The 27,497-nt window shown below is 42.5% G+C and overlaps 1 protein-coding gene across 4 annotated transcripts in view; it reads right to left on the bottom strand.

The window, feature by feature from the left end:
* Positions 1 to 872: 872 nt before the first annotated feature.
* Positions 873 to 27,497, bottom strand: part of LOC114690094 (serine/threonine-protein kinase Sgk3) — a 120,273-nt gene continuing 93,648 nt past the window's right edge. For all 4 annotated transcript variants that reach the window (XM_028864539.2, XM_037206411.1, XM_028864540.2 and 1 more), the window contains exons 9-17: positions 22,596 to 22,679; positions 22,366 to 22,497; positions 20,113 to 20,225; positions 19,983 to 20,019; positions 18,607 to 18,693; positions 16,892 to 16,987; positions 13,973 to 14,128; positions 9,457 to 9,546; positions 873 to 2,773 (exon numbers count right to left, since the gene is read on the bottom strand). In XM_028864539.2, the coding sequence (XP_028720372.1) occupies positions 2,603 to 2,773; positions 9,457 to 9,546; positions 13,973 to 14,128; positions 16,892 to 16,987; positions 18,607 to 18,693; positions 19,983 to 20,019; positions 20,113 to 20,225; positions 22,366 to 22,497; positions 22,596 to 22,679 (966 nt within the window). In that variant the 3' untranslated portion in view covers positions 873 to 2,602. The remainder of the gene's footprint in view (positions 2,774 to 9,456; positions 9,547 to 13,972; positions 14,129 to 16,891; positions 16,988 to 18,606; positions 18,694 to 19,982; positions 20,020 to 20,112; positions 20,226 to 22,365; positions 22,498 to 22,595; positions 22,680 to 27,497) is intronic.

Here is a 27,497-nt window from a genome sequence, read left to right as displayed (position 1 = left end):
TACTGGGAATCAAACCCAGGTCCTCTGCAAGAACAGCAAGGGGTCCTTACTTTGGAGCCATCTCTCCAGCCAGTCCCAATATTCTTATACATATTCTGGGTGTTGCCACTCATTTTGACTTTTCCACAAATGTGACTCATTTCAAGGTACTCAGACCATCAGAAACTCATGATACAGCTTCACATTACTGTGTTCTAAAAAAACTCTGGGTGCACCATAATCCCTTGGAAAATACTGGAGGAGGGTTGGGGGGGGGTAAAGGAGATTGCCCCTCAGGAGACTAAAAACCTCCTTCCCCCTCACCAGGCTCCAGCAGGGAGACCCCAACTATGAAGAGGAGGCCTCCACCCAGCAACAAACCTTTGCTGCCCTGGGGAGAATGATCTGTAACAAAACAAGTAAAAATTACCTTTAGTGGCTAATGGTTAAAAAAAAAAAAAATCCCACTTCTACAGGCTGCAATTAACAAGGCATCGTCCCAGGTCGAGGAGGCGGAACTGAGAGGATCTTGAGCTCGGGGCCAGGCTGGATTACACTGAGAGACATCTCTAAAAACAAAACTAACAAGCAGAACTCACTTCCCGACTGTAACTAGCCCTCATTTACACCTTCCGTAGTCAGCATGAAACAGCTGACCGTTCAAAAGGCAGATATTTAATAAAAGACTTCCAATATGGGAGAAAAGATAACCTTGGAACTTTGTTTCCTGACTCATGTATGTCAGTATAAAATAACCCAGTAATTCATGTCTACCCAAATAATTTGATTAAGATTTATACCTTTTTCTCTTACACAAAAATAATTCACTTTAGTGGTACTACTGTAACCATTACTAATTTTAATTTCAAATAACAGGAACTAGATGTTGATCGTTAATCTTTCTGATAATTTTATTATGCTACATAGATCTGTATTTCTTGTGATCCAAGAAACATCAAAAGTCTAAAATTTGTTCTTAAAAATACAATATTGCACTTTAATTTTTGGCAATTTAATTAAGGATATCTGAATAAAAAATCATACATGTACAATTTTTGTCTTGATTTATAATCAACAAAAACCTCTGTATTAAAGTAGAGCTTACAGAAGTGCCCCAAATCAAGTATGTACAGTGTAGGAAGGTCCAGTGTGCTGCATGGATATACCACCCGTCCAAGTCAAAGCCAAGCACCGCCTAGCCCAAATCGGCTGAACATAGTTAAGCCAAAGGTGAGAAATGTTTCTGTCATCTCTTTATCAAGATAACACATGTAAGGGAAGTTTGTTCTTAGGGCAGCTAAGCTCATGACACTGTTTCCTAAAGGACCCAAAAGACTGTCCTCCAGGAACGGGCTTCCCAAGCTGAGCACCCCCTTTTAGATAGTTTCTCTGTACCTAATATCCTTTACCACTACAGATGGAGATGGTAGATGACATGTGATTTTATGGTCACTTTTCGGTGCTATTTCTAAGATGTATGAGGATCCCAGAGGCAGGTGTGGACCTCAGACATAGCGAAAACTCTTCATCAGCCTTCGTGAGACCTCGTGTCTGTCTGATCCCTGTCACTACCAAGTGAGTAATACTGAACATGTATCTGCTAAGTCACTGTTACCTTTCGTTACAGTGCAGGAGGTGACAGACATTTACACCGACCCAGATTTGCTATTTTACTTTTTAATTCACAATTAGGTAAACATGATAGAAAATTACTTTTTTTCCTGTCATTTTAAAAACTCGATTAGGAAGGCAGTTTTGAAATAGCTTTTTGCAAAAACAGACACCAAGGTTGAGACCTACTCAACAGTCTACTAAACCTTCAAAGAGTCAAAAGGAACATAAATAGAAAACATTTATAATATAAATATATGACAAGAGACATTTATTTTTGGCACCACTAAAAATATCTGGTAGCATTTTATTACTTCTCAGTTCCTTGGGAATTCTAGAACTTTCTAGCCATTAAATATTTTCTTTTCCTCTAGAAGAAAAATGATGCACGGATGAGAACCGAGTATTCCAAAAGCAAAGGATTTCTTTTTGTTTTTTCTTACAGGGGCTGCAGGTGAGTAGCCTATTACTGTTCACTAGCAGCCAGGGAGTTTCTCCTGCTTTTGCATTTGAATCCTAACAAAAAGCAAATTTCAGAGAACGACTTATCATGGGAAGATAGGGTTTCATCTTAAATTGTCAGGTACCATTTGCATAGTTCTGCTATGATAAAAGTCATAGAATTATAAAGATCTTACTACATCTTACTTAACTGTAAAAGACTATTAAAAACAGTCTATCTTGGATGTGTTAGTGTAAACTTAACAGGGAAAAAACAGTCAATAGCAAAAAGTTATCTTTAAAAATAGGTTAATGCTAAGAATAATAGCTTTAAATTTTTGTTTAAAAATAAGCTTAATAAACAAGAATACAAATTTCAGTTCAAAACTCAGCTCTTTGAAATGCCCTATTTCTGGCTTACAGCAGAAAATACATATTTCATAGTTTTTAACATTACATGTAAAAATGAGGCACTGTTATACATAGTTGAATATATTCACACAAATTGGCGTTTCTGTCTCCTCCGCAGGCTTGAATTTATTTGTCCAATGGTTTCTGAATGTCAAACTGTTCACAAAAATAAGTCTTCTGAAGGAGGGGCGTAAGAAAAACCAACAAATGCATCGTCTGCCTCCAGAACACTGGCATTCACTATTGAATAGTCAGAAGACACACACACAGAATAGGGAACCGCCTCTTCCGTGAAGACTGTGTCGAAGTTCCTGATATCATCTGGTCCGGCCTACAACACCAAAAGCACAGAATCATTTACCTTAGCTTTTCTCTCGTTAACTTAGTTCATTAAAATGTCTTTATGTATTTTCCCTGCCAAGTTTTGATTTCCCCTACCTTATTCTGCTCCCTCTGGCCCCCTTTTATTATTAAGGTGAGATTTGTCTATTTTAACAAGTTAAAATTTTTACTGTTAAGTAGGGAGTGATGATAATGGTAAGAAAGACTAGCATAGCAGCATTTCAAATGCCTGAAGTGCGCGCACACACACACACCCACACACACACACACACACACGCACACCCCCCCCCCACCTTTCTCTCAAGACACCATCATCCCTATGTGCTGGAACAAGGCTCAGGGAGATCTCCGGGATAGTATTTTACTTAGAGCCTGCCTGCTCAGTTTATCGTTTGGACAGGCGATGCTTTCTAATGGAGGAGTGGGATGTTTGGAGCAAAGCTTTTGCGCTACAGAGATGGTCATGAAGCTCTTGGTGAGGACATCCTTGGCTGTAAAGGCCTGAGGCATCAGCTGATGGGACAGTACGATGAGCAAGGCAAAATGCTCAGCTCCAAGGCAGAGATTCTCATTCCATGTGCTGACTCTGAACACTTCCCTTCAACTACATTTACAGACAGGAACTGAGATACAAACTCAGGTGACGTGCTTGTAAAAGGCAGGCTAAACCTCTAGGCTATTTCTGCTCTACAGGGAAGGGAAATCCTTAAGTCCAGATCAAGAAGTCCAACTGAGTCACTAAGACAGAGACTGGGGCAGAGAAAATAACCCCAGGATATTAGTTAGCCCTGTAAATCGACAAATTAATCAGAGAACAAGGAATGAGCTTGGAGTGCTAAATTCTTCCATGTAAGAAAATCTCCCTCAGAGTACAAAGTTCTCTGGGATTAGAGCATTAAAGACTTTAGAATGAAAAGGAATTCAAAGGGGCTGAAGAGATGGCTGAGTGGCTAAAGCACTGGCTACGGGGTAGACCTGGTTTAGCACTTTCTCACCAACTCTTCAGCCTTCTCTTCAAGGGCATCTCCATTTCTGTCAGCAAAAGCCCCCCCCCCCCCAACCCCCGCCACATCAGGCTGGGACGAATTCTCTCTCCTCTCCTCCATTACACTCGTCCCAGATTTACTCTTAGTTCTGTAGCCGTCTACTTGCAGGGGTCCCTTCTCCCCGACCTCATTCCCTGAGGACTCCACCTTTCAGCGCAGACGCAGCTCAGCTCTTCCACACCAACCCTGACTCTCCTCCAAGGCCACGTCCATTCCTTTCTGTCACCCCTGACTAGCACAGACACTCTCTGCCGGGGAACCCCACAGCCACCACACTTTCTCAGGATCCAGAGAGGGCAACCAGCACCCAAAGGACAGCACTCTCACCCGACAGAGCCAAGAGCAGAGTGACACCAAGAAACACCTCAAGCACGGCAACTCTAGGTGCCTGGACCCCAGCATAAAAACAAACACGAACAGCACAGACAATGGACCTGTATCAAAACCCAGCAGGCCCTGAAAGCGCGTACGGTGGACGCACGAGCCAAGGACTTCAAAAATCAGTTGAATGTATATAAAAACAACAACAAAGAAAACAGCTGAATGGAATAATGAAAACAACTCCAGACATCAAAGTAAAATTTAACAAAGAAACAGTATCACTAAAGAAAACCCTAACTGAAATAAAACCGTAAATGAAAACTTTTGGATGTTGAACAAAAACTTCAGAGGTAAGCCTCACCAAGAGTTGTGTAATGGTTTCCTCCGAGATGGACACAGTCCATCCTTCTGGGAAACTACTTAAGCAGGAAGGTAAACAACGCAAACTAGCTTCAGGAAGTTCCTGAAACTGACCGAATACAGTAGGCCCCACCCTCTCAGAATAAAGAAGCCAAACTGCAAAGGCGATTCTGTGACCAGACAGGCTGTCCAGAAGCAGCAGAAACCAGCTGACCTGCCTGAAAGAGGTTTAGATCAACTGAGCCTCTGGAAGGGATGACACTCTCCAACCTGCTGAACTGCCTGCAGGCTGAGTGAAAACGTGTACAGCTACTCTGGAAATCAATATGGTGGCTTCTCAGCAAGCTGGGAATCAATTTACCTCAAGACCCAGTGATACCACTCTTACCCAAAGGATGCCCCATCCTATCACAAGGACACTTGCCCAGCTATGATCATAGCAGCTTTATTTAGAAACTGGAAGCAATCTAGATGTCCCTCAACTGAAGAATGGATAAAGAAACTGTGTTTTACACAAAGGAGTATTACTCAGCTGTTACAATGACATCATGAAATTTGCAAGAAAATGGAACTAGAAAAAAAAATCATCCTGAGTGAGGTAACCCAGACCCAGAAAGACAGACTTTTAAGTGGACATTAGCTGTTAAATAAAGTAAAAGTAAAGGATAATCATGTTCTAATTCACAGTCCCCGAGAGGCTAAGTAACAAGGAGGGCTCAAGTTGGGGGGATGCTTGGATCTCCCTGAGAAGGGGAAATAGAATAGATTTTGTGGGTGGACTGGGGTAGGTGGGGATGGGAAGAGACGGGATCAGGTTGGGGGGGTGGAGGGAAAGAGCACTGGGAGAGACCACTGGAACTGGGGGGTACTTAGGGGTGATGTAGAAACAGTGCAGTGGAAACTCCCTAGATCTGAGAGTGACCTAGTGACGTCTCCTAGTAATGGGGGATACAGAACCTGAACTGGACATCTTCTGTAACCAGGCAAGGCTCCTAGCAGTGGGATTGGGACATCAACCCAGCCATAAACCAGAGTCAGGACAGCCCAAAGAACCAGGTTAGAACCAAACACAACTGGCAAAAAAAAAAAAAAAAAGTCAGTAAGATGATTCCTAATGATGTTCTGCCATGCTCAAGATTGGTGCCTAGCCCAACAGTCATCAGAGGGGCATCAGCCAGTAACTGATGGGAGCAGATGCAGATGCTCACAGCCAAACACTAGGGTGGAGCCAGGGAACTCTGAAGAAGAGGAGGAGGAAGGATTGTAGGAGCCAGAGGGGTTGCGGACACCATGAGAACATGGCCCAAGGATTTAACTAAGCAGGGCTCATAGGGGCTCACAGAGACTGAAGCAACGGTCACAGACCCTGTATGGGTCTAAGCTAGGTCCTCTGAATACACCTTATGGTTGTGTGGCTTAGGGTTCTTGTGGAATTCCCAACAGTGGGAGTGAGCTGTCTCTGACTCTCTTGCCTGCTCTTGGGACCCTTTTCCTTCTACTGGGTTGCCTTGTCGAGTCTTGATATGAGGATTTGTGCCTAGTCTTATTGTATCTTGTTAGGTCATGTTTGGTGAATATCCTGGGGACGCCTGCCCTTTATTTTTTTTGAAGGGAAACAGAGTAGGAATTGATATGGAAGAGAGGAGGACAGGGAGGAGAGGAGGTAAGGGAAACTAATGGATGCAATGTATGAGAGAATTTTGAAGAAAAAAAAAAAAAGGTGCTTATCAAGGTACAAGAAACATACAGAACACCAAACAGGCAGGACCAGAAAAGAGATTTCCTACAACACATAATAATCATAATGCTAAATGTACAGAACAAAGAAAGGATATTAAAAGCTACAATGGAAAAAGATAAAGTAACATAAAAAGGCAGGCATATTAGAATAACACCTAACTTCTCAATGGAGATTCTGAAAGTCAGAAAGGTCTGGACGGATGTTCTAAATCTCTTAAGAGACAAGATGCTAGACCAGACTACTATGCCCAGCAAAACTATCAATCATAATTGACAGAGAAAAACATTCCATGATAAAACCAAATTTAGGCCATTTCCATCTACCAATCCAGCCCTACAGAAGGCACAGAGAAGTCTGGCTGGCACCTAACTAGAGTCTTCACCCCTACTGAACTCTCACGGTAATAAAAAGTACTCTGCATACTATTGAAGAAGAAAGGCAATCATCAATGTACTCTAGCTACAAACCCTGCAACTCACAACAGTGATTTGCTTGCAAGATATACATATAATATGTATAATAGTGGCACAAATGTTATTGGAGCAACCAACCACTCTGATTGAATTTAAGGCCCACTCCATTAGATGGAAGCCATACTCAACACTGCTAAAGTGTCCAAGAACTTGAGACTATATAGGTCATGGGAAATGCAATACTATTATTAGGGGAAATACTAATACTAGTGGAAAATGTAATACTATTATTCTGCTAAAGGAATATAGCAATAAGATGACTCCTAATAACATACTGCTATACCCATAGGTCAGTGCCTTTCTCAGCCATCATCAGAGAAGCTTCTCCTTGTAGCAGAAAGAACTAACACAGAGACCCACAACTGGACAATGTACAGAGAGTGAGAGACTTTGGAGTACTCGGTCCTAAATGAGGTATCTTCATCAAAGCCCTCCCCTGAAGGCTCAGGGATCTGTGTAGAAAAGGAGGCAGAAAGAGTGTAAGAGTCAGAGGTGAAAGGTGTCTACAAGCAGTGTTTTCCAGACACAACAGGACTGATACACATATGAATTGAGAGAGACTATGGCAGCATGCAAAAAGCCTGCACAGATTCAAGCCTGAAGGGTTCCCACCCCTAACCATAAGCTATCTTCATTTGATGCCCACTGGCAAAGGGAAAAAAAAGTCAGTTTCCTCCAGTGGTCTTCCTGGGTACATTAACCACCCTTCAGGGTAGACCTCATGCTCAGGAAGAGTTGGCCAACACAAAACAAACTCAATGGCATTTTGTGGACTTTCTGTTTCATTTTGCTTTGGGTTTTTTTTGTTTGTTTTATGGGTCTCTGGTTTCTTTATTTTGACTCACTGGCTGATGTTGCTTGTTCGCTAGACAGGAGAACCTGAGTCACACTGGTGTGTCACTCCAGCACTGGGGTGGGGGGAGGGGTGCGGGCAGCCAGACTCTGGGCTCACTGGTCAGCCAGACTAGCTTCAGGCCTGTGAGAGTCTTCAAACATCAATCTCAAACATTGTCTCAAAACATCAATAAAACAAAATGGATGATGTCTGAGGAATGACACCAAGGATTTCCTCTTGGATACCTTCATAGGAAGCTGAACACATGTGAATGCACACCCATGCAAACACACAACAACAATGACTTTGGAGTCCCACCCCATGCAAACACACAACAACAATGGCTTTGGAGTCCCACCCCATGCAAACAAACAATGGCTTTGGAATCCCACCCCCATGCAAACACACAACAACAATGACTTTGGAGTCCCACCCCCATGCAAATACACAACTTTGGAGTCCCACCCCATGCAAACAAACAATGGCTTTGGAATCCCACCCCATGTAAACACACAACAACAATGACTTTGGAATCCCACCCCCATGCAAACACACAATGACTTTGGAATCCCACCCCATGCAAACACACAATGACTTTGGAATCCCACCCCATGCAAACACACAACAACGACTTTGGAATCCCACCCAGATTTGAATATTGACACTGTCACTTTTCATCCAGCTGTGACTGTCTGTCCATTCACTCATTTATAAACAGATATACTAATGAGAACATTAACTGTAGTAAGTTCACAGCTCATCTGAGGAGCATGTTATAAATAATAGCCAAATACAAAGTATGTATCTATACAAAGAAAGCTACCGGAGGTTATTACATTACTACTGACAATTTGTTTATTACTATATGTTAGTTTCTAAGACTTTACATGCTGTTCATTCTGTCAAACACATCCCTGACCAGCCTTTCTTTTCTTAAAAATGTATCTTTAGGTAAACTACAGAAGATCTAATAAGTTTAGCTAGCATGAACGTAACATTTTAATAACACTTTTATGATTTTCTAAAAAAGACTTGACAATTTATATTCTCATTAAAGACTTTGCTTAGGGCTAAGGATACAGCTGAACTGATAAAGTATTTGGCAAGCAAGCATGAGGATCTACAGTCAGACCTCCAGGACCCATGTCCAGCAGAGCAGTGTTAGACATGTGTAATTCCAGCACCAGGGAGGCAGACAGGACAGGGTGAATCCCTGCAGCTCAGTGGCAAGGCAGCCCAGCTGAAATGAGTGAGCTCAGGTTCAGTGAGGGAACCTGTCTACATGCACATTCGTGCACACACACACACACACACACACACACACACACACACACACACACACACGTCCCAGGAAAAACATCGTTATCTTCCCTTGAATGTTGGTTTAGTACAGACAGAAATGATAATGGCTACCTCAGTTTCCACCTATTTATTTATTTATTTATTTTTTTGGTTTTTCGAGACAGGGTTTCTCTGTGTAGCTTTGCACCTTTCCTGAAGCTCACTTGGTAGCCCAGTCTGGCCTCGAACTCACAGAGATCCGCCTGGCTCTGCCTCCCGAGTGCTGGGATTAAAGGCGTGCGCCACCACCGCCCGGCTACTCCACCTATTTATTAAGATCATCCTTTTGACATTTGACAAGAAGCATTTCATAGTAACTATGTAGGAAGACACTTAATGGAACCGTGATATCATTGGTCACCTTGAAGCTGCTGGTTTTTGTTTTTTTTCTTTTGTGGAATACTAGGCAAGCCCTCTACCACTAAGCTAGAAGCTTCTCAGTGACAGACTACACAATACTTAGGCACCGACTCCTTTTTATTGAGTTAGCTTTGGGGATCTATTTCCAAAATCATACTTCTAGGTTTCACTAGTTTAGAAAAAATATAGACTTACCACATTAGGATTAAATGGTGGTGGGATCTTTTTTTGTACAAGGTCAGTCCAGCTGAGTGATTCAAAAAAGGGATGATTCTGGATTTCAAGCTAGAAAATTAAAAAAGGTGTTTTAGTAATGACAAAAACTTAAGCACTCAATGAAGAATGTTATAAGGTTGAACTATTTCCACTTTGCACTCAGTTTTTTTCAGTGGGATATTTCTGTCACTCCTGGTCACACCCTGGAAAGATTAACTTAGAATCAGCTGCTTGTGCTTAAGCAATGTGCCTTTCACGGGCAGTTTCCCCACAGGTAAAACAGGGTCAAACATTCTGTCCTACATAATTCATGGGTTTTTACAAGATGAGCATAAAACGTGGGAATGAAAATGTCATAGAAAGAATAAACCATTATACAGGTATAAATAACTAATACCAAGCCGGGCGGTGGTGGCGCACACCTTTAATCCCAGCACTCGGGAGGCAGAGCCAGGCGGATCTCTGTGAGTTCGAGGCCAGCCTGGGCTACCAAGTGAGCTCCAGGAAAGGCGCAAAGCTACGCAGAGAAACCCTGTCTCGAAAAACCAAAAAAAAAAAAAAAAAAAAAAAAACTAATACCTGAAAACACATAAAAAGTCAGCAGAGGCTTATGCAGTGAGAGCCAAGGCCAGGGCCACCCCCAAACACACCACAGTCCTCGTGTGGTGGGTTAAAAAAAAAAGATTTCTTAAAGCAATGACTGAAGGAGGTAGTTTTTTGGTGTTTTTTTTTTTTTTTAAGATTTAGTTTAGTTTACTGTGTGCGTGTGTGTGCATGTGTGTGCGTGTATGTGCATGTGTGGATGTAGGTCTGTGTATGTGTGTGTGTGCATGTGTGTGCACATATGTGCATGTGTGGATGTAGGTCTGTGTGTGTGTGTGTGCATGTGCTCACAGAGGTCAGAAGAGGTATCAGGTTCCTTGAAGCTGGTGTTACGGATGTTTATGAGCCGCCCAGTACGTGTGCTGGGAATAAAACTCTGTTCCTCCTGCATAGGAGTCGGCGGCGCTCAGCCTCTGAGCCGTCTCTCTGGTCCTGGGCTGCTCTTTTGCTACTGCCGTATCTGCTGCTACTCACAGTGCACAAAGTAAGCTTTTCTTTCTTTCTAGATTTATTTATTTATTATGTATACAGCATGTATGACCAGAAGAGGGCACCAGATCTCATTGCAGATGGTTGTGAGCCACCATGTGGTTGCTGGGAATTGAACTCAGGACCTCTGGAAGAGCAGTCGGTGCTCTTAACCTCTAAGCCATTTCTCCAGCCCAAAGCTTTTATTTCTTAAAACACAGACAGACAGGCATGCACGCATATAAACAAAGAAAATGATAGCTGACTACTGATGTCTGAAAGACACGTAAGAATTAACCAGACAATAAATCAATAAGGGAGAATGCTCCAGACGAGCATGAAGACCCTAAAGAGTTAGTCTGCTCAAGAAGCGAGAGTCCTGCAGCACAGAGAGGGAATGTTCTCATTCATGCTCACCTCTCTCTCTCTCTCTCTCTCTCTCTCTCTCTCTCTCTCTCTCTCTCACACACACACACACACACACACACACACACACACAGTTGGTAAAATATGAAAGTTGGTAGAAACAAGAAGTGAGGTCTGTGCTTCAGACTCTGGCCAGAATAACCAAATAGGACATTTAGTTGGAAAAGGAGCACAGAGTATCAGCAAGATTTCAATTAAAATAAATGAGATTGAATATGAACATTCTCATTTTAGAGGATTTTTGTGTATATGATGCATATGTATGTATTATGTGAGCCAGAGGAAATGCCTGGTGTTTTCTATCACTCTCCACCTTAAGCTTAACTGAATCTGGTGTTAATTCAACTGGACAGGCTGCTTAGTTTCCCAAGACCCTCTTGTTTCCACCTCTCCCGTTGGGGGTAGGGGCTATAGAAGCGTGCACTTTGCACAGTTTTCCACATGGGCCCTGGGGATCTGAATGCAGGGCCCCCTGCTTGCTCAGCAGGTACTTCACCAACAGACCCATCTCCCAAGCCCAGGACTTCAATTGAGAACATGCTCTGACCAAGACGTTCAAGCGACTCGGGCGGCGGTATGTGAAAACAGACACTGTCAGTCTGCAGAGTCTGCAAGAGGGCTCTGGACTGAAGACATGAAGACGTGACGGAAAACAGAGCCACTGCCCCAAGAAGAGGTCAACCACAGGGCCCTGCACACCTCATGGGTTGAGGAAGATCTTGAACAGTTCACACAGCAGAGTGAGGAGAAGGGCCCAGAAATATAGCAGGGCAGGTACAAGGGAAGTGTGAGCTCCAGGAGAAGCCAAGACACTGAACTGGCTAGAAGAGGAAGCTGAGGAATACATCTGTTAATGTTTCACTACCAACTGGAAGCGAGAAAAACAAGAGAGCAGGTATTTGTGCAGGCAGAGGCGCACACAGTCCCTGGCAAAGGACTAGGGTCCAGGACACCGGTGGAGACAGACCTTTTCCAGGGCAACAAGAATATGAGGTAGGTGCAGCTCAGGCTAAGATCACAGTAGGCAGCAGGAAGCACCCCCACACCCCACTCACACAGTAATAAAAGCCCAGTAAAGCAGAAGGAAAGATCATCTGCCCTGAGATGGGCGGGGTCAACACAAACATTCCAAAAAGCTTAAAGAAATAGAAACATTTACTTTGGTGTTTTTTTTTTTTTTTTTTTTTTTTTTTTGTGGTGCTGGAGATCAAAGCCAGGACCCCTACTACACACTAAGCACGTTATCCCACTGAGGTATACCTTTAGGTTACATTGTTCTAAAAAAGAGCAAACCGTACAACATGCCCAGGTTTCTGCTGGAGCTGTATTCAGTCAATTCAACTATCTATACAACATTCCATGGTTAACAAAAGTGTCTGGCTGCCCTTCTCTGTTCTTAGTAAAAACTGAGGAGATCAACTGCACAACGTAGCACATCATGAAGTGTGATACGTGTAGTTATCAGGACAAGGACTAGAGGGTTGCCCCCAGTGATGGAAAAGCTGAGCACCAGTGCATTTATTAAATCCCACAGAAGCACAGGGAAAGACAAAAGCCACAGGAATCTGGAAGCTGAGAGAGAAGTTTTGGGATAGTGAGCAGGCAGCAGGGCGCATCAGCTGAATGGAGAGACAGGAACTCGGCCAGCAGCGGTGAGTGCAGGAGGCTGCGACCACCACACTGCACGCTTGTACTGCGCATGGCCCAACCTGACACTTTCTTCAGCACTGTTCAGCACCCAGGGTACGGCAGCTGACATGCTAACACAATATTGATAACACCAGCAAACTGAGTTCCCTGATCTGAAACAATGGGCAGATCTCATAATTATCTCCGGGGGGTGTCAGCAAATTCTCAAAAAAAGAAAAGCAATGCAATTTAAGGTTATTTTAAAGTGAAAGGCATACCTTGTACAGAAAAATGGTACTTAAAAAATATCCTTTTAAAGCTGGTGTGAATGGTGACACACGCATTGAATACCAGTACTCGGGAGTAGAAGTGGATCTTTGTGAGTTCAAGTCCAGCCAAAGTCATATGCATATGAGAAACCCTGTCTCAGAAGCAATTCTTAAAAGTCTTATTATTTGATCATTTTGTGTGTATGGGTGTTTTGCCTGCATGTATGTCTGTGTACCACACGCCTGCAGTACTCTTGGAAGCCAGAAAGGGCATTGAATCACCTGGAATTGAAGTTACAGATGGTTATGACCTGCCATACGGGTGCTGTGGATCAAACTAAGGTCTTCTGGAAAAACACCAGCTCTCTTAACTGCTGAGCTATTGCTCCAGCCCCTTAAAATGTCCTTAATAAAGAAAATACCTTAAACATTTACATAACCTTAAACCCCAACAAAAGCTTAGAGTTGGGTGATTTGTGTTGTAAGTTCAGGGAAATGTTTGTATTATTTAGCAACAAAAATTTAAATTCCTAAGGTTGGGTGTGGTGGCATAGTCCTATAACCCCAGCACTTGGGAGGCGGAGGCAGGTGGATTGCCGCTAGTTTGAGGTTAGTAGTCTGCACAACACAGACTTTGCCTGAAAACAAAACAAACAGCAGCAGCAACAACAAAAAAAATACAAGAAACAAAACACCTGGGCATGGCACACATTTCTACTCCCAGCACTCTGGAGGCTGAGGCAGGAGCATTCGAGTTTGACTTAGGTAGTAAAACTCTTCTAAAAAAAAATAAACTGACAAAAAAAAACCAAAGCAGTTAAAAAATATACTATAGAACACCTCACAAGGAGGAGATGGGGAAGGGGAAGCGGTCATGATGGAAATCAGCAAACAGCAGAGGACAGAAGCTGGGTACTGGTTACCAAGGTCAAATGAAAACAGAACTATGGTAAAGTAAATAAACACTACTGGAAACTGGGGACAAGGATGCTCCCTCCCCCAAATCTATAGGAACAACTATTTCAATAAATACCAAATAAGGATTTGTCTCCAAATTTTAAATAAGTTTAACAATTGGTACTCAGAAATGCAATACATACAAAGTCTTCTTTGGCACCAAGTCGATTCTGCCTGTTTTTTTCTAGGAGTTCTTCCAGAATGGACCACGCTGTGAGGCTCACGCCTGGCCTCAAGTTCAGGGGCTTATGAAGAATATTATCGTACATTTCAGCAACATCCCGGCAGTAAAAAGGAGGCTGGGGGAAAAAAAGCAAAACAAAACAACAGAGGTCAGTGAATTCTGTGACAGGGTTTAAAACATGTTGCACTGCTGAGTGAGGTGGCCTACGCCTTTAATCCCAGCACCTGGAAGGCAGGGGCTGGTGGGTCCCTGTGAGTTTCAGCAAGGTCTACATGGTGAATTTCAGGCCAACCAGGACCAAGAGTTGGCCTTGGTCTTCAGAGAGCAGTTGGGTACGGAAAGTTGAAGAAACTCACAGCCTCTTGGGAGCTGCAGACATTGGTAGGTAGTCTGTGGCAAAGAGATTCTAGGGCTCTAATGCACTATCAAGCGTAACACATACTTGAACCAGGGTCAGTTTTTCAGTAACTCTTTGTGGACTGCTTTTCAGTCACACACTTGTAACATTATGTTTTACAGAAAACAATGACTGGCCATATAGTGTGGTGATTGGAATAAGAATCACCCCCCAGAGGCTCATATATTTGAACGCTTAGTCATCAGGGAGCGGTACTATTTGAGAAGGATTAAAGGATTAGGAGGCGTGGCCTTGTTGGAGGAGGTGTGTCACTAGGGGTGGGCTTTGAGGTTTCAGAAGCCCATGGCAGGTCCAGTGTCTATTGAACAGTGGATCAGGATATAGATCTCAGCTATTGCTCCAATGCTGTATTTCCCACCATGACAATAATGACTAAACTTCTGAAATTCAACAAGTCCCTGTTGTAGAATATTATTTTAAGGTGTGTTATTTTTGTTTATGTTGCATTTGTTTAACTCTGTGAAGCTGTTACTGTGCCTGTATAAAACCACCTGATGGTCTAATAAAGAGCTGAACAGCCAATAGCAAGGAAGGGAGAAAGGATAGGCAGGGCTGGCAGACAGAGAGAAGATATAGGAGAAATCTGGAAGGAGAAAAGCAGCAGCAGCCACAGAAGGAGGAGGACCCAGGGGCCAGCCACCCAGCTACCCAGTAAGCCATGGCAAGAGTAAGATTTACAAAAGTAAGAGAATGGGAAAAGCCCAGAGGCAAAAGGTAGATGGGATAAGTTAAGGAAAGCTGGCAAGAAACAAGCCAAGCTAAGGCCAGGCATCTGTAATTAAGAATAAGCCTCCGTGGTGTGATTTATTTGGGAGCTAGGTGGCAGGTCCCCAAATGAGCAAAAACACGAAGTCCCAATTAAATGCTTCCTTTTATAAGAGTTGTCTTGGTCATGGCGTTTCTTCACAGTCTAAGAACATGACTAAGACACAGAGGTATGATGATAGAGTCATTGGAAATTGGCATTCCAGACAGACCAAGTGATTTAAGATTTGAGAATAAAGTCATCCAAAAGGTAGATAGGGACCTGAAGATGGTGTTCCCTCATAAGTACATGTAATGATTACAGTATTGGGAGAATGCCTTACAGCTAATTATCTAGCTGAAAGTTTTGAAATAAAAATAATATTTAAAGTTAAAGGAGTTTTATAGCCCTGTCAGTTTTCTTTTTTTTATAAGAAAAAAAATTTGCCTTTTAAAATATAACCTTATTTCATACTTCCAAGCCCTTCAAAGAAATACAAAGGATTCTGACATATCTAGATGACAATTCGTACCTAAATAAAGTGAAGGTATTAAGTGGTTATCTGACATTCATTGTCACTATCATTGCTTAAAAAAGGAGCTTTTAACAAGGCATCCACAGTTGAGGGAAGGACAGTGCTTGTCTGTGTCTGCCTATTATTCTTTGGAATCTAGAATATGCTGAACTTCACTGAGTCTCTCTCTCCCTAGCTGATGACAGTGCATTTAGCACCAGCTCTGGCAGTCACCTCACAGGTCACTGCGTGGAGCTGCTGTATACTTAGAGGACCACAAAAACTATCTAGAAAGCAACCCCAAATCCTTCAAAGGGGCCAAAGGAAAGCAAACTTCAGGGGCTGGGGAGATGGTTCAGTCACCTAAGGGCTTGCTGTCCAAGCCTGAGAACCTGAGTTCAGATCTTCAGGTCCCACATAAAACGCCAGGAATGCCTGTAACCCCAGTACTGCGAGCTCTGGCCTCTACCTACACAAGCACGCACACACACACACACGCACACACGCACACACGCACACACGCACACACGCACGCCCCACACATAAAAGGAAAACAAGTATACTGTTATGAAGCTATGTAAACTAAGAAGCCCACATAGGTTGCCCTGTGTTGGAGTGATCTCAGTGTAGGAATAAAAATTCCATTTCACCAATCGCTTTGGCTGGCCTTCAGTGTCTTAGTGAAAACTATGGAGTTCAACTGCACAGTAAACATAATTTTTTCTCAGTGAATTCTTTAAGCCATGATGTTTTCAGAGAAGGGAAATCGGTGGTATCCAGTGATAGGAAAGCTGGAAATGTAAGCAGGAATTCATTCCCATAAAAACAGAATGAAAGGCAATACCCCAGAGGCATTATCTTTTCAGACATATAGTATTAATGTTAATAATTGAAAACTCAGCCTGGCCGTGGTGGCGCACGCCTTTAATCCCAGCACTCGGGAGGCAGAGGCAGGCGGATCTCTGAGTTCAAGGCCAGCTTGGTCTATGCAGAGAAACCCTATCTTGAAACCCCTCCCTCCAAAAGTAATCAAGTTTTTCTTCATGTGCATATTCCTAACCTGGTTTTGGGCTGGCTCATTTAACAAGGTCAGGGCCACTTTGCTAGTCACATCTCATCTCAGCATCTCTGGGACCATTTAATGAGATTATTATTATATTATCAATAGTGCAATGGAATAATAAAGGACAGAAACACATACCAGTCCGTACAGCATTTCATAGAGAACAGCTCCCAGGCACCACCAATCCACGGTGTTGTCATAGGGTTGTTTTCTAATCACTTCAGGTGCAAGGTACTACAGAAAAAAATAAAAACATTACAGCAACTCAGTGAACAGAAGACAATTTTAGGAACAGATAAAGTGAACAAATTTTAGGTACTATTATGAATACTAAAGACAGATTATCTAGATTTTCAATGAGTTGTACACTCTCATTCTGCCACAGTGTTTTTTGTTTGTTTGGGTTTTTTTTTTTTGACATCAATTGGTACACTTCAGAACATAAGTACACACCACTTATCCAGAGATTAAGGCCATAAAGAAAAGAAGGGAAACGCAAGATCATAATGCTGAGTATTCTTGGGAGAAAGTCTTCCATCAGCTTTATTATTTCAGAATTTAGATGGGAAAGGCAGTACATGCCTGTTATTCTAGAATTTGAGAAGGAAGATATGAGGATCAGGACCTGGAGGTCAGCCTGGGGAGGTCAAACCTGTCTCAAAAAAAAAAAAAAAAAAAAAATCCAACTGATCATTATTTAAAATGCTTCCACTTAAAGCTCGAGTTCACCTGTTCCTACAATCTCACTGCACTACTAAAAGGTGGCCTTGAATTCTTGAGTTCAAAGGCGCAAAGGCGCTTTGTGGCACCAGGCTCAGGTTAAAAAAGAATTCTCAATTTGGCAATTACCCATATGCCCTTCATACTGAGAATTATTACTAAGAATTACAGTAGCCTATTCCCAAGCAAATTTAGAAAGCTTAAATTATTTTAATTTGTAAAAAAAAAATCTCATCATAAATTCATACACATTAACTGTACATATTAAGGAGGGTTATATGACATTTCCATACATGTATACATACACGTATACAGAAAGATTTAAAACAAACTATAAGAATTACTATTAAAAATAAAATACACATTATCTCCTTGAAACATGATTAGAGGATGGGATATGTTCTGGTAAATACTCTGAGTTTCTTTCTTACAGTTACAAAATGTTTTTCCATATCTGCTAAGCTCATTTAAAAACTATCTTTAGATTTATTTAATTTTTATGTGTGTGCATTTACCTGCACGTATGTATGTGCACCGCATGCATGCAGTGCCCTCAGAGGTCAGAAGAGGGTGTGTGATCCTCTAGGATTGAAGCTAGGGCTGGTTGTGAACCACACCGTGTATCCTGGGAACTGAGCTCCAAGCTTGCACACGAGCAGCTAGTGGTCTTAATCGCTGAGCTATATGCAGCCCTGATACAGCTCATTTTAAAACACAGCTTTAATAATATTCACATATTCAATACTCTTTTATATGTTCAATACTCATTTACACATTCAATACTCTTCAAAGTGCACAGCTCATTCACAGTGCAGTGCATCTATCTCCACCCTGGACTTTAGGACATTTTCACTTGTTTGAATTCTTTTTAGAAAGATCAGAAATATAATTAAATGTTTAAAGACATTCAAGGCAACCTTTTAATACTAAAAAATATAAGCCTGCTATCTTTCTTAGAGTATTCAAAAGGGTCTTGTGGCATTTCACAACCATAATGAGAAATTCCACTATACACTCTAAATCCCCAGAAAGCTGGAAATCCTAATAAGTTTTATTTCACCTCTTCTGTATATGTAGTGTGTGACTCGTATTACATTTTATAAGTTATATCAATGGTCAGACATAGTGCTTACCTCTGGTGTCCCACAAAAGGTTGTGGTGGTATCGGAAATAGCAATTCCTTCTTTGCAAAGCCCAAAATCTGTTAAGACAACATGCCCCTGACAAACACAGGGCCGTGAGATATAAAGCAATGCATAGACACGAATTAGCAAGCTTTAAACTGTCACAACTTTTTATTTTATGTGTATGTATGCATGCCCCAGTGAGTGTACGTACACTACATGAAGGCAGGTGCCCGAGAATACTAGATGGCATCAGGCCCTCAGTAACTAGAGATACAGGTGGGTTGTGAGCAACCTGATGTGGATCCTGGGAACCAGAGCTGGGTCCTCTGTAAGACCAGCAAGTGCTCCTAACCACTGCTCCATCCCTCCTTTTTTTTAAAACATAATAAATAATGTGTGTGTGTGAGTTTGTGTGCAACAGATAGAAAAAGAGAGAGAGAAGTGTGTGTGTGTGTGTGGGGGGGTAGGGGACGGGCCGAGAACTGCGTGCATGTGCAGGTCAGGAGACAACCTTCAAGGGTTGATTCTCTTTCCACTGTGGGTCCTGGAGACTGAACTCGGGTCGGCTGTCAGACTCTCTGGCAAGTGTCCTTTCCCCTCACTGTGTGATCTTGCCAGCCTATTATTTTTAGTTTTTTGAGACAGAGTCTCACAGAGCCCAGCTGGCCTTAAGTTTATTATGCAGTGGAGGAGATCAGGAACTACTGATCCGCCCGCCTCCACCTCCCAAGTGCTGGGACTACAGACATGTGCAACTGTGCCCATCTTTTTTTTTTTTTTTTTTTTTCAGTAAGGTGAATCCAGGGCTTCCTGCATGCTAGACAATCACTCTGTTCACTGAGTTATATCCCTGGACCCAAACTGATAATTTTGAAACCCTTTTTATTTTAAAATAACTATAAAAACATAAAATTGCAAAAAACGGTAGAGAGTATAACCTCATCCAGTGTACACCATTTTATTTCACAGGTCAAGGAAGGGACTGTCATCAGTACAGAACTCCTAATTATAATACTGACCTTATCTGGTGTCGCTATTTTGAATATGCATAATCCTGTGTGCGTGCGCGTGTGTGCGTGTGTGTGTGCGCGCGCACGCGCGTGCTGTGCAATATATGTGTACTGCTGTAGCTCTCACCACAGTCAAGATAGGGAACTACTTCATCACAAGGGTCCCTCCATGTGAGGCTTTTATCTTTGTGGGCTCTCTTCTTTCAACCTTGTCCCTTATAAACACAAACAGGACTCTCCGAAGCCTAATGTCACCTCACGAATACTACAGAAATGCAGTCCTACAGTAAGGAACCCCTAAGATGTCTGCCCTATCATAACAATAACAACGAGAAAGAAAAACTACAAGGTTTTTAAGAAGATAACACTTACCATTGAATCCAAAAGAATATTTTCTGGCTTCAAGTCTCTATATCAAAGTAAGAGAAAAGAAAAGTCTGAGTGTTACCTGAAATACAGTATTTGAGAGGTATTTCCCATGTCATTTAAACACACGATTCACCTGTACACTATTTTGATGGAGTGCAGGTAACCCAAGGCGCTGGCGATTTCAGCAGCATAGAACCTCGCTCTGTGTTCAGGAAAAGACCGTTCTCTTTGTAAGTGGAAAAACAGCTGCAAAAGCGAAGAGAGGCCGTTAGCATCAGTCCCATGCGGCAAATAGTTTGATATTCTGAACATAAGATGTGAAGGTACAGGAAAGCTCAGGGCTGTCCGGCCCCTATTGCTCATCCTCAGCCGCTATCTCTCACGTGACTAACGTTGCACTGTCTGTCTTTACACGTGCATCTTTGATCGCCCTTACTGACGTCTCACCTCCCATTACTCCTCTCGGTCCTCAATGTGGCAGCACCCACACCGTTCCAGATAACCACTTTAGAAAGGATTATTAAGGAAAACCTACAATTTTGATGTTGCCATGTAATTAGCATTCGGGGCCTCTGTGGGCGGCTTAATCAAAAGCACTATGCTAAGGTCATTATATACTTGTATTAATCTCCCCAATAGCCTTGAGGTAGGAAATCAATGAGGAAGCTACCTCAGAGAGGCTGATCTGCCCTGCACTGCATAACTTATTTTTTGATACTCCACTTAGCTCTAATGAGGAGACTAAGCAGTACACAAAAACTCCATATATCCCATGTCAGGATTTTAAGCATGACTATCAGGGAGACAAGGTTGGCAAGAACAACAGGGGAGTTGGGCACCGTGGTGCATGCCTATCCCAGCATGGGGGGAGGGCTGAGGAGGAAGGGCTGAGCTTGAGGCCTACAGCCGAGGCTACGTGGTGAGACTCTAAACAAAAAACAAACCAACAAACAAAGAGCCAGGTATGGTGGCACATGCCTCTAAACCCAGCATTCAGGAGGCTGAGGCAGAGAGTGATATAAGTTTCAGGCCAGCCAGGGCTACCCAGGGAGTGCCAGGTCAGAAAGAACTACATACACAACAAGGCCTCATCTCAAAACAAACAATGAAAGCAAGAAATGTTGATTTTTCTCTAAAAGAGAAAAATCAACATCGGAGAACACAGGATGAGACCACGCTCCATCTCTACCCCGTTCCCTGGTCTTTCCTCCCAGCCTACCCACTGCCAGCCACATTTAACAACCCCTACGCCCACCAGCACCTTCTAGAGCACTTCATCTCCCACCTCAATTATCCCGGCAAAGCTCATCTTGGAGATGACAAGCCTGCCTGCCTCCCTCCACTTCCGATGCTCAGGTCTGCACAAGCGCTGTGCAAAAAGGATCCAAAAGCTAAGTCCTAAAGCGCCATGGAGAAAGCACAAAGGAGGAACGTGGTCCCACATCCACTTAGATGTCTCCCACGAACATTTCAAAGACAGGGAGGCAGGGAAGAGAGAGCTTTGTGACTAAGATGTCTACCTTCAATCTGAAGTGGAACATAGTAACACCAGCCAAGTTATCGTCTCTGAATTCAATTTTCTTTATCGATTGTGCCTCATTTTATATTTCATTCCCTTTTATGTTACCTCTGTTCTACAGTTAATGGAAGTACCGTAACATTGAAAGTCTTTCTCTTTGCTGAGATGGAGGGACAGATGGTTCCTTTGTAAAGATAGTAGACTTTACAAAAGAGGAGACTAATTAAAACAATCTTTTTCTTTTAAAAAATTCTTTCTCGCTGGACAGTGATGGTGGCACACGCCTTTAATCCCAGCACTTTCGAGGCAGAGGCAGGCAGATCTGAGTTCCAGGGCAATATGGTCTACAAGTGAGTTCCAGAACAGCCAGGGTTTCTCTGTAGAAACACTGTTTGGAAAAACAACAACATCCTTTCTCCGAGACAGATCTTGCAGACTCTCTATCATCCTGAAATACATTAAGCAGCAGTAGGTGGATGACACACATGAGGTGTTCCCACTCTGGCTTCACTATGGGGAGGGGTGACCTCACTGATTAACAGTTTGCTCACTTTAGAAAATAGGGTGTTGGGCTACCTACCATTCATAGGCAATGGTTGAGACAATCATTATCTAAATTACACACCATGTTCAATGCTAACATTTCAGTTTCCATTCTTGGGATACAGCTTTGATGATGAAACCACACACGGTGCCTGTAACTTCTCTACGTCTTGCATGGCATGTGGTCTGCTGGATACTGCTTTCACTCTACAAACAGCTGTTGATAAAGTACTATCAAAATTTACACAAGAACCTGTTGGATTTCGTGCTCTTTTTTTTTTCTCTAGCCATTGTCTGTATTACACAGCTAATTATAAAACTCACCTCCCCTCCATTAACAAAATCCAGAACAAAATAAAGCTTCTCGGTTGTTTGGAAAGAATAGTGCAATCCAACCAAGAACGGATGCTTCACGTTCTTCAAGAGCACATTGCGTTCAGCCATAATATGCTTTTGCTGGAAAAAAGGCAAAACATCGATTTGTATTATATATCAGAAAACAATGGCTAATAAAGAAAATAGGCTCAGGAAGAACAAGAGCTAATTTATTTTACCTCTTTTCTGTTGAGAACTATTTTTTTCTGTAGCACTTTGACAGCATAGAATTTTCCATCCAGTTTCCGCTTTGCAAGAAGAACCTGTTAGGAAGATTACAAACACCTGGAGAGTTACAGGCTTTATGGGTAGTCCCTTGGCAATACAGACTGCTTCTTAAAGTCTCTAAAAGTCAAGTCCACAGGGACCTGTATTTTGTTTTGAAGACTGAACACTGCTGTTTACTTCTGTAATTCTACTTTTTCTTAGGTAATTTTAAGACAAAGGGGGTACTATTTGAATAGTTAGAGATAATTTACTTGTTACTTAATGAATTGGTAATGAGATTTTGAATAAATTAGTCACCCAACTACACATTCCTCAAGGACTCTCTGTACGTGACAGCCCGGAGCCTTGAAGAGTCTGCTTAGAAAACACAGAGGCAGGGCTGTCGAGATGGCAGAGGTGACTGCTCCCCGGCCTGGCGACAAGTTCGATTCCTGGGATCCACGAGGTAGGAGAGAACCGACTCCCACAAGTTGCTTTCTAACTTCTACATACACACACTGATACACACAAGTAAGTAAGTAAATAAAGAGTGAATACTGAAGCTGTAAACTTCCTGACTACAGGAGGGTGGGCAGAAAATGATTTTTTTTTTTGTCAGTGAACAAAATGCCTGTTACTTTATGCAGGCTTCTCTTACAGGCTCGGAATTCACAGGCGTTCAGAGGAAGAGGCAACACAGACTGTTGTGTTTTTATAATGGTCTGGCTTGTATGTATACATTAGAAAACAGAGGATATTGTATCAGAAAAGGGAGACATATTCAAGGTCATGCTACACATAACAGTGTTTTGGTCAATGCCTGACATGGATACAATTGTATACATTGCATGGCCTAGATACCCACTAGGTTGTAATATTCAAGTTTGTGTGAGTACACTTCGCGATGTCCCCAAAGTAATGAAACTGCTTATGAAAGCATTGATTCAAACACATTTCCATTAAATGATACATGACTATAACTGTAAGGTACTTGAGGACCATCATCAAGTAAGCTCTATAATTACTAAAAGACACGTTGTCCCAAGGCATGCTGAGACAACTTAACACATCAACCAGTGACACTGATGCGGCTTCCTTCTACAGCCTCCACTGTCTTCTGATCCACACATACAATCTCAGTCTAAACCTGAGAAAAACACCAGAGCAGCCCAACACAGGAGCTTCCTACAACACACATGATCGATCACTAGACCCCAAACTGTCAGGGTCATCAAACGCAAAAGGGAAGTCTAGGAACTCTGACAGCCAAGAATCCAAGCAGACATAAAACCTCAGAGTCAAGTGGTAGCTGGATGGGAAAAGAGAAGGTAAAAGCTGCAAAATCAGAGAAAACGATGCACACGTGTTAATACACCAACAGTGGTCTGTTGTGACCCAAGTACCACAGTACACGAAATAAGTCGACTGATTAAAATGTCCGGAACTCTGGCCAGGCGATGGTGGCGCACACCTTTAATCCCAGCACTCTGGAGGCAGAGGCAGGCAGATCTCTGAGTTCGAGGCCAGCCTGGGCTACAGAGTGAGTTCCAGGAAAGGCGCAAAGCTACACAGAGAAACCCTGTCTTGAAAAACCAAAAAAATAAAATAAAATGTTTGGAACTCGTAAAGACAGAGTCCAAACACCGTCGGATGAAATGTCCTCTACAAACTGCCTTTTCGTCTCTCCTCATCCTCACATTCTCTACAGCACCGGGCTGAGCCACGTTCTTCCTTCCTTAGCTTTTCCCCCTTTTCCTGGTAACTCCCACCTCTGACCCTTCTTTCTCTGACACATGGACTGACTCATCTTAACGCATTCTTAGAGCACACATCGAAGGCTACAGCACTCAGAAGGCTCTGATTTCCCTCAGTGTTTTCTGTCTTTAGTATACAGGCAAAATTGACAACAGATGAACATTTAAGAAGCCAATCAGCAAACAGAAATTGAACCGAAACCAAACACTGGAGAGAGGTGACATATACATTAGACTGCCACACACAAGTTTAGTGTATTCAGACACTTTGCTATTTTTCAAACAGGCGATGGCCCTGCATTCATGCTCGCCTTGCTTTCTTTTTGTGTTAGGCTTTTATTTTATTGAAACTTGTGGATTTGTACTGCTTTACAAAATTTTAAATGATTATTAAACAGAGCTTGCACATATATATACGTGTGTGTGTGTGTGTGTGTGTGTGTGTGTGTGTGTGTGTGTGTGTGTATGGTTTTGTTTTTTTTTTTTTCGAGACAGGGTTTCTCTGTGTAGCTTTACACTTTTTCTGGAACTCACTCTGTAGCCCAGGCTGGCCTCGAACTCACAGAGATCCGCCTGGCTCTGCCTCCCGAGTGCTGGGATTAAAGGCGTGCGCCACCACAGCTTGCATACATTAATACACAGATCTTGGTAAGATTTTATAAGGTGAGCAGACCATAGACACTGTGTAGATCAAATAAACATGCCAACCCCCTGAAGACCCTCTTGCCCCTTCACTGTCCTGACTTCACCCGACTCCTCCTCTAAGGTGACTGTCCCACTGTCCTACTGTGCAAAACTAGTAAGTTCTGCTTTTAAAAGTTATGTAATTAAAATTATACAGATAAAGTACCTTTTTCATTTCTTTTACTCTATATAATACTTATAGCACATGGAATCGATTTCGTGCTCTATGCTATCACATAGAACATTGTATTACAATGCATATGCTCTCTTGATAAATTACTTATGAATAATGCTTTGAGCATGCTTGTACATGCCTTTCTTAGTACATTCATGTTCTTGTTCAGTGTGTCACAGGCTGTAAATACACTCAGCATCAATGACTAACAACAGTCATATGGTGTTTCAACAGCTCAAAAAGAAACACCAAAGAACAAATGTAAGCAAACCAGGTATAAAGTTGTATATAGGACATTATAAAATGTTGAGAAAGATTTTAAATGTTTATTTATTGAAAAGGCTATACCATGAGAATAGATTATGACACAGATTCATAAAGACATTAATTCTCCCCCACCCAAATTCATCTCAGGTTTAACGTAATCTCAATTAAATTCCATCGAAATTTTGTAGTAACAGACAAGATTCTAAAACTTATCCCGACATGGAGAGGGCTAAGAACATCTTCCTGAAGAAGGAATGGATCTGTGCTGCCTGTCAGGCTGCAGCTGTCAAGACAGCAGAGCGTGGGACCAGGAGAAGCAAGCAGAGCAAGGGAAGGGGAAATAACGCTCTAGAAACAGACCTGCAGCTCCTAACCTCTAAAACCAGATTTGTTCATACGGGAACGCAAGACAGGTGCTGGAGGTGGTCCTGAAGGTCGGCATGTGTTGTTGGGTGAAGTGTTTCAATGAACTGTAGTATCAGCCACACACCCACAAGGAAAAGATGAATAGTTATCTTACACTTCATATTACATACGAGAACCAATTCCTATGGATGCTAGGCATAAGCAGAGTTCAAAAGCAACAACAGAACCCCAACCTTTTCATTTTTGCTGTTTCTGAGATGACATCATGCTATGGTGTCCAGGCTGGCTTTGAACTACAATCCCAACCTCAGCCTCCCAATTAGTTGGGATTATCAGCACGCACCAGCATTTCCAGCTAATGGTTTGCTGTCGTTTTCAGTGGAGGGAGGGAGGAAAGGAGGGAGGGTGATTAGTTTATCCAGGGTTGATTGGCACTAACTTCTTGACATCTGTCAACATTTGTGTGTGTGTGTGTGTGTGTGTGTGTGTGTGTGTGTGTGTGTGTGTGTGTGTTTACTTTTTTTTTTGGGGGGGGGGTGTTTCGAGACAGGGTTTCTCTATGTAGTTTTGGTGCCTGTCCTGGATCGCGCTCTGTAGACCAAGGCTGGCCTTGAACTCACAGAGACCCGCCTGGCTCCGCTGGGATTAAAGGCGTGCACCACCACCACCACCACCACCACCACCACCACCACCACCACCACCACCTGGCAACATTTGTGTCTTTAATGGCAGACCACCTATAATATTCTGATAAACTGTAATTACTGGGAGTAGGATCCACTTCTAACCCTCTGCTGCTTACATGAGCACAATGCCCAGCATATACCAAGTGATCACTGTGTATTTGATGAATAAACAAACACAAATAGGATTAGCAGTGTGGTCAGTTTCTGCTCTCAAAGCAACTCAGAAAACTTAAAGATACTAAAAGCTACACATATAAGAAAATATAATTAAATACATACATATTCATGTCTACTACAGATTTTAAAACTGCAAAAAAGAATAAATATTTAGTGATTCAGATTAATTCACCTCTGACCCTTTTCCTGACAACCCTGACCGTCTCAGCAGGGCTGGACACTGTCAAGTTCTGAGGGGTCCTACGCCCTGAGATTACGCAGGTCTGTCACAGCTTGTCCTTTCTCTGTGACTCACAGGAGTGCTCACTTCAGTCTTCCTAGCCTCCATTTAAAAAGGAGATCTTCAAGGAGCTGGTTCCTGAAAACAAGCCTGCTGCCCATCTCTTCCCCTGCTCATGTCAGCACAGACCCATTACTATTCACGTTTACCTGGCTGCATTTCTTAACAGACTACTTACCCGCAAAGGCCGCCAGCATCACTAAGCCAGGTTTCTCAACGGAACCCAGACACGCACTTGGCCCACACTCAGTTATCAGTAAATACACCCTGAACAAACGCACTTCATCTCAGAATTTCAGCACATACCCTGTCTCCTTAAGAATTCTGTCAAGACTTGGCAGAGAAGGAGTATCAACTCCGTATCTTGCAAACAAAAAAAGCCCAATGACTCACACATGTAAATCAGAAACTCATTAAGTGCTTAGTCATGGAATGGGAACATGAAAAAACAAAACAAAACACAAAACAAAACAACAACAACAACA

Source organism: Peromyscus leucopus, chromosome 5 (genome assembly GCF_004664715.2).
Source record: "Peromyscus leucopus breed LL Stock chromosome 5, UCI_PerLeu_2.1, whole genome shotgun sequence".
Lineage (NCBI taxonomy): Eukaryota > Metazoa > Chordata > Mammalia > Rodentia > Cricetidae > Peromyscus > Peromyscus leucopus.
Note: the sequence above shows the minus strand (reverse complement) of the source record. Positions and strands in the feature narration are given on the sequence as shown.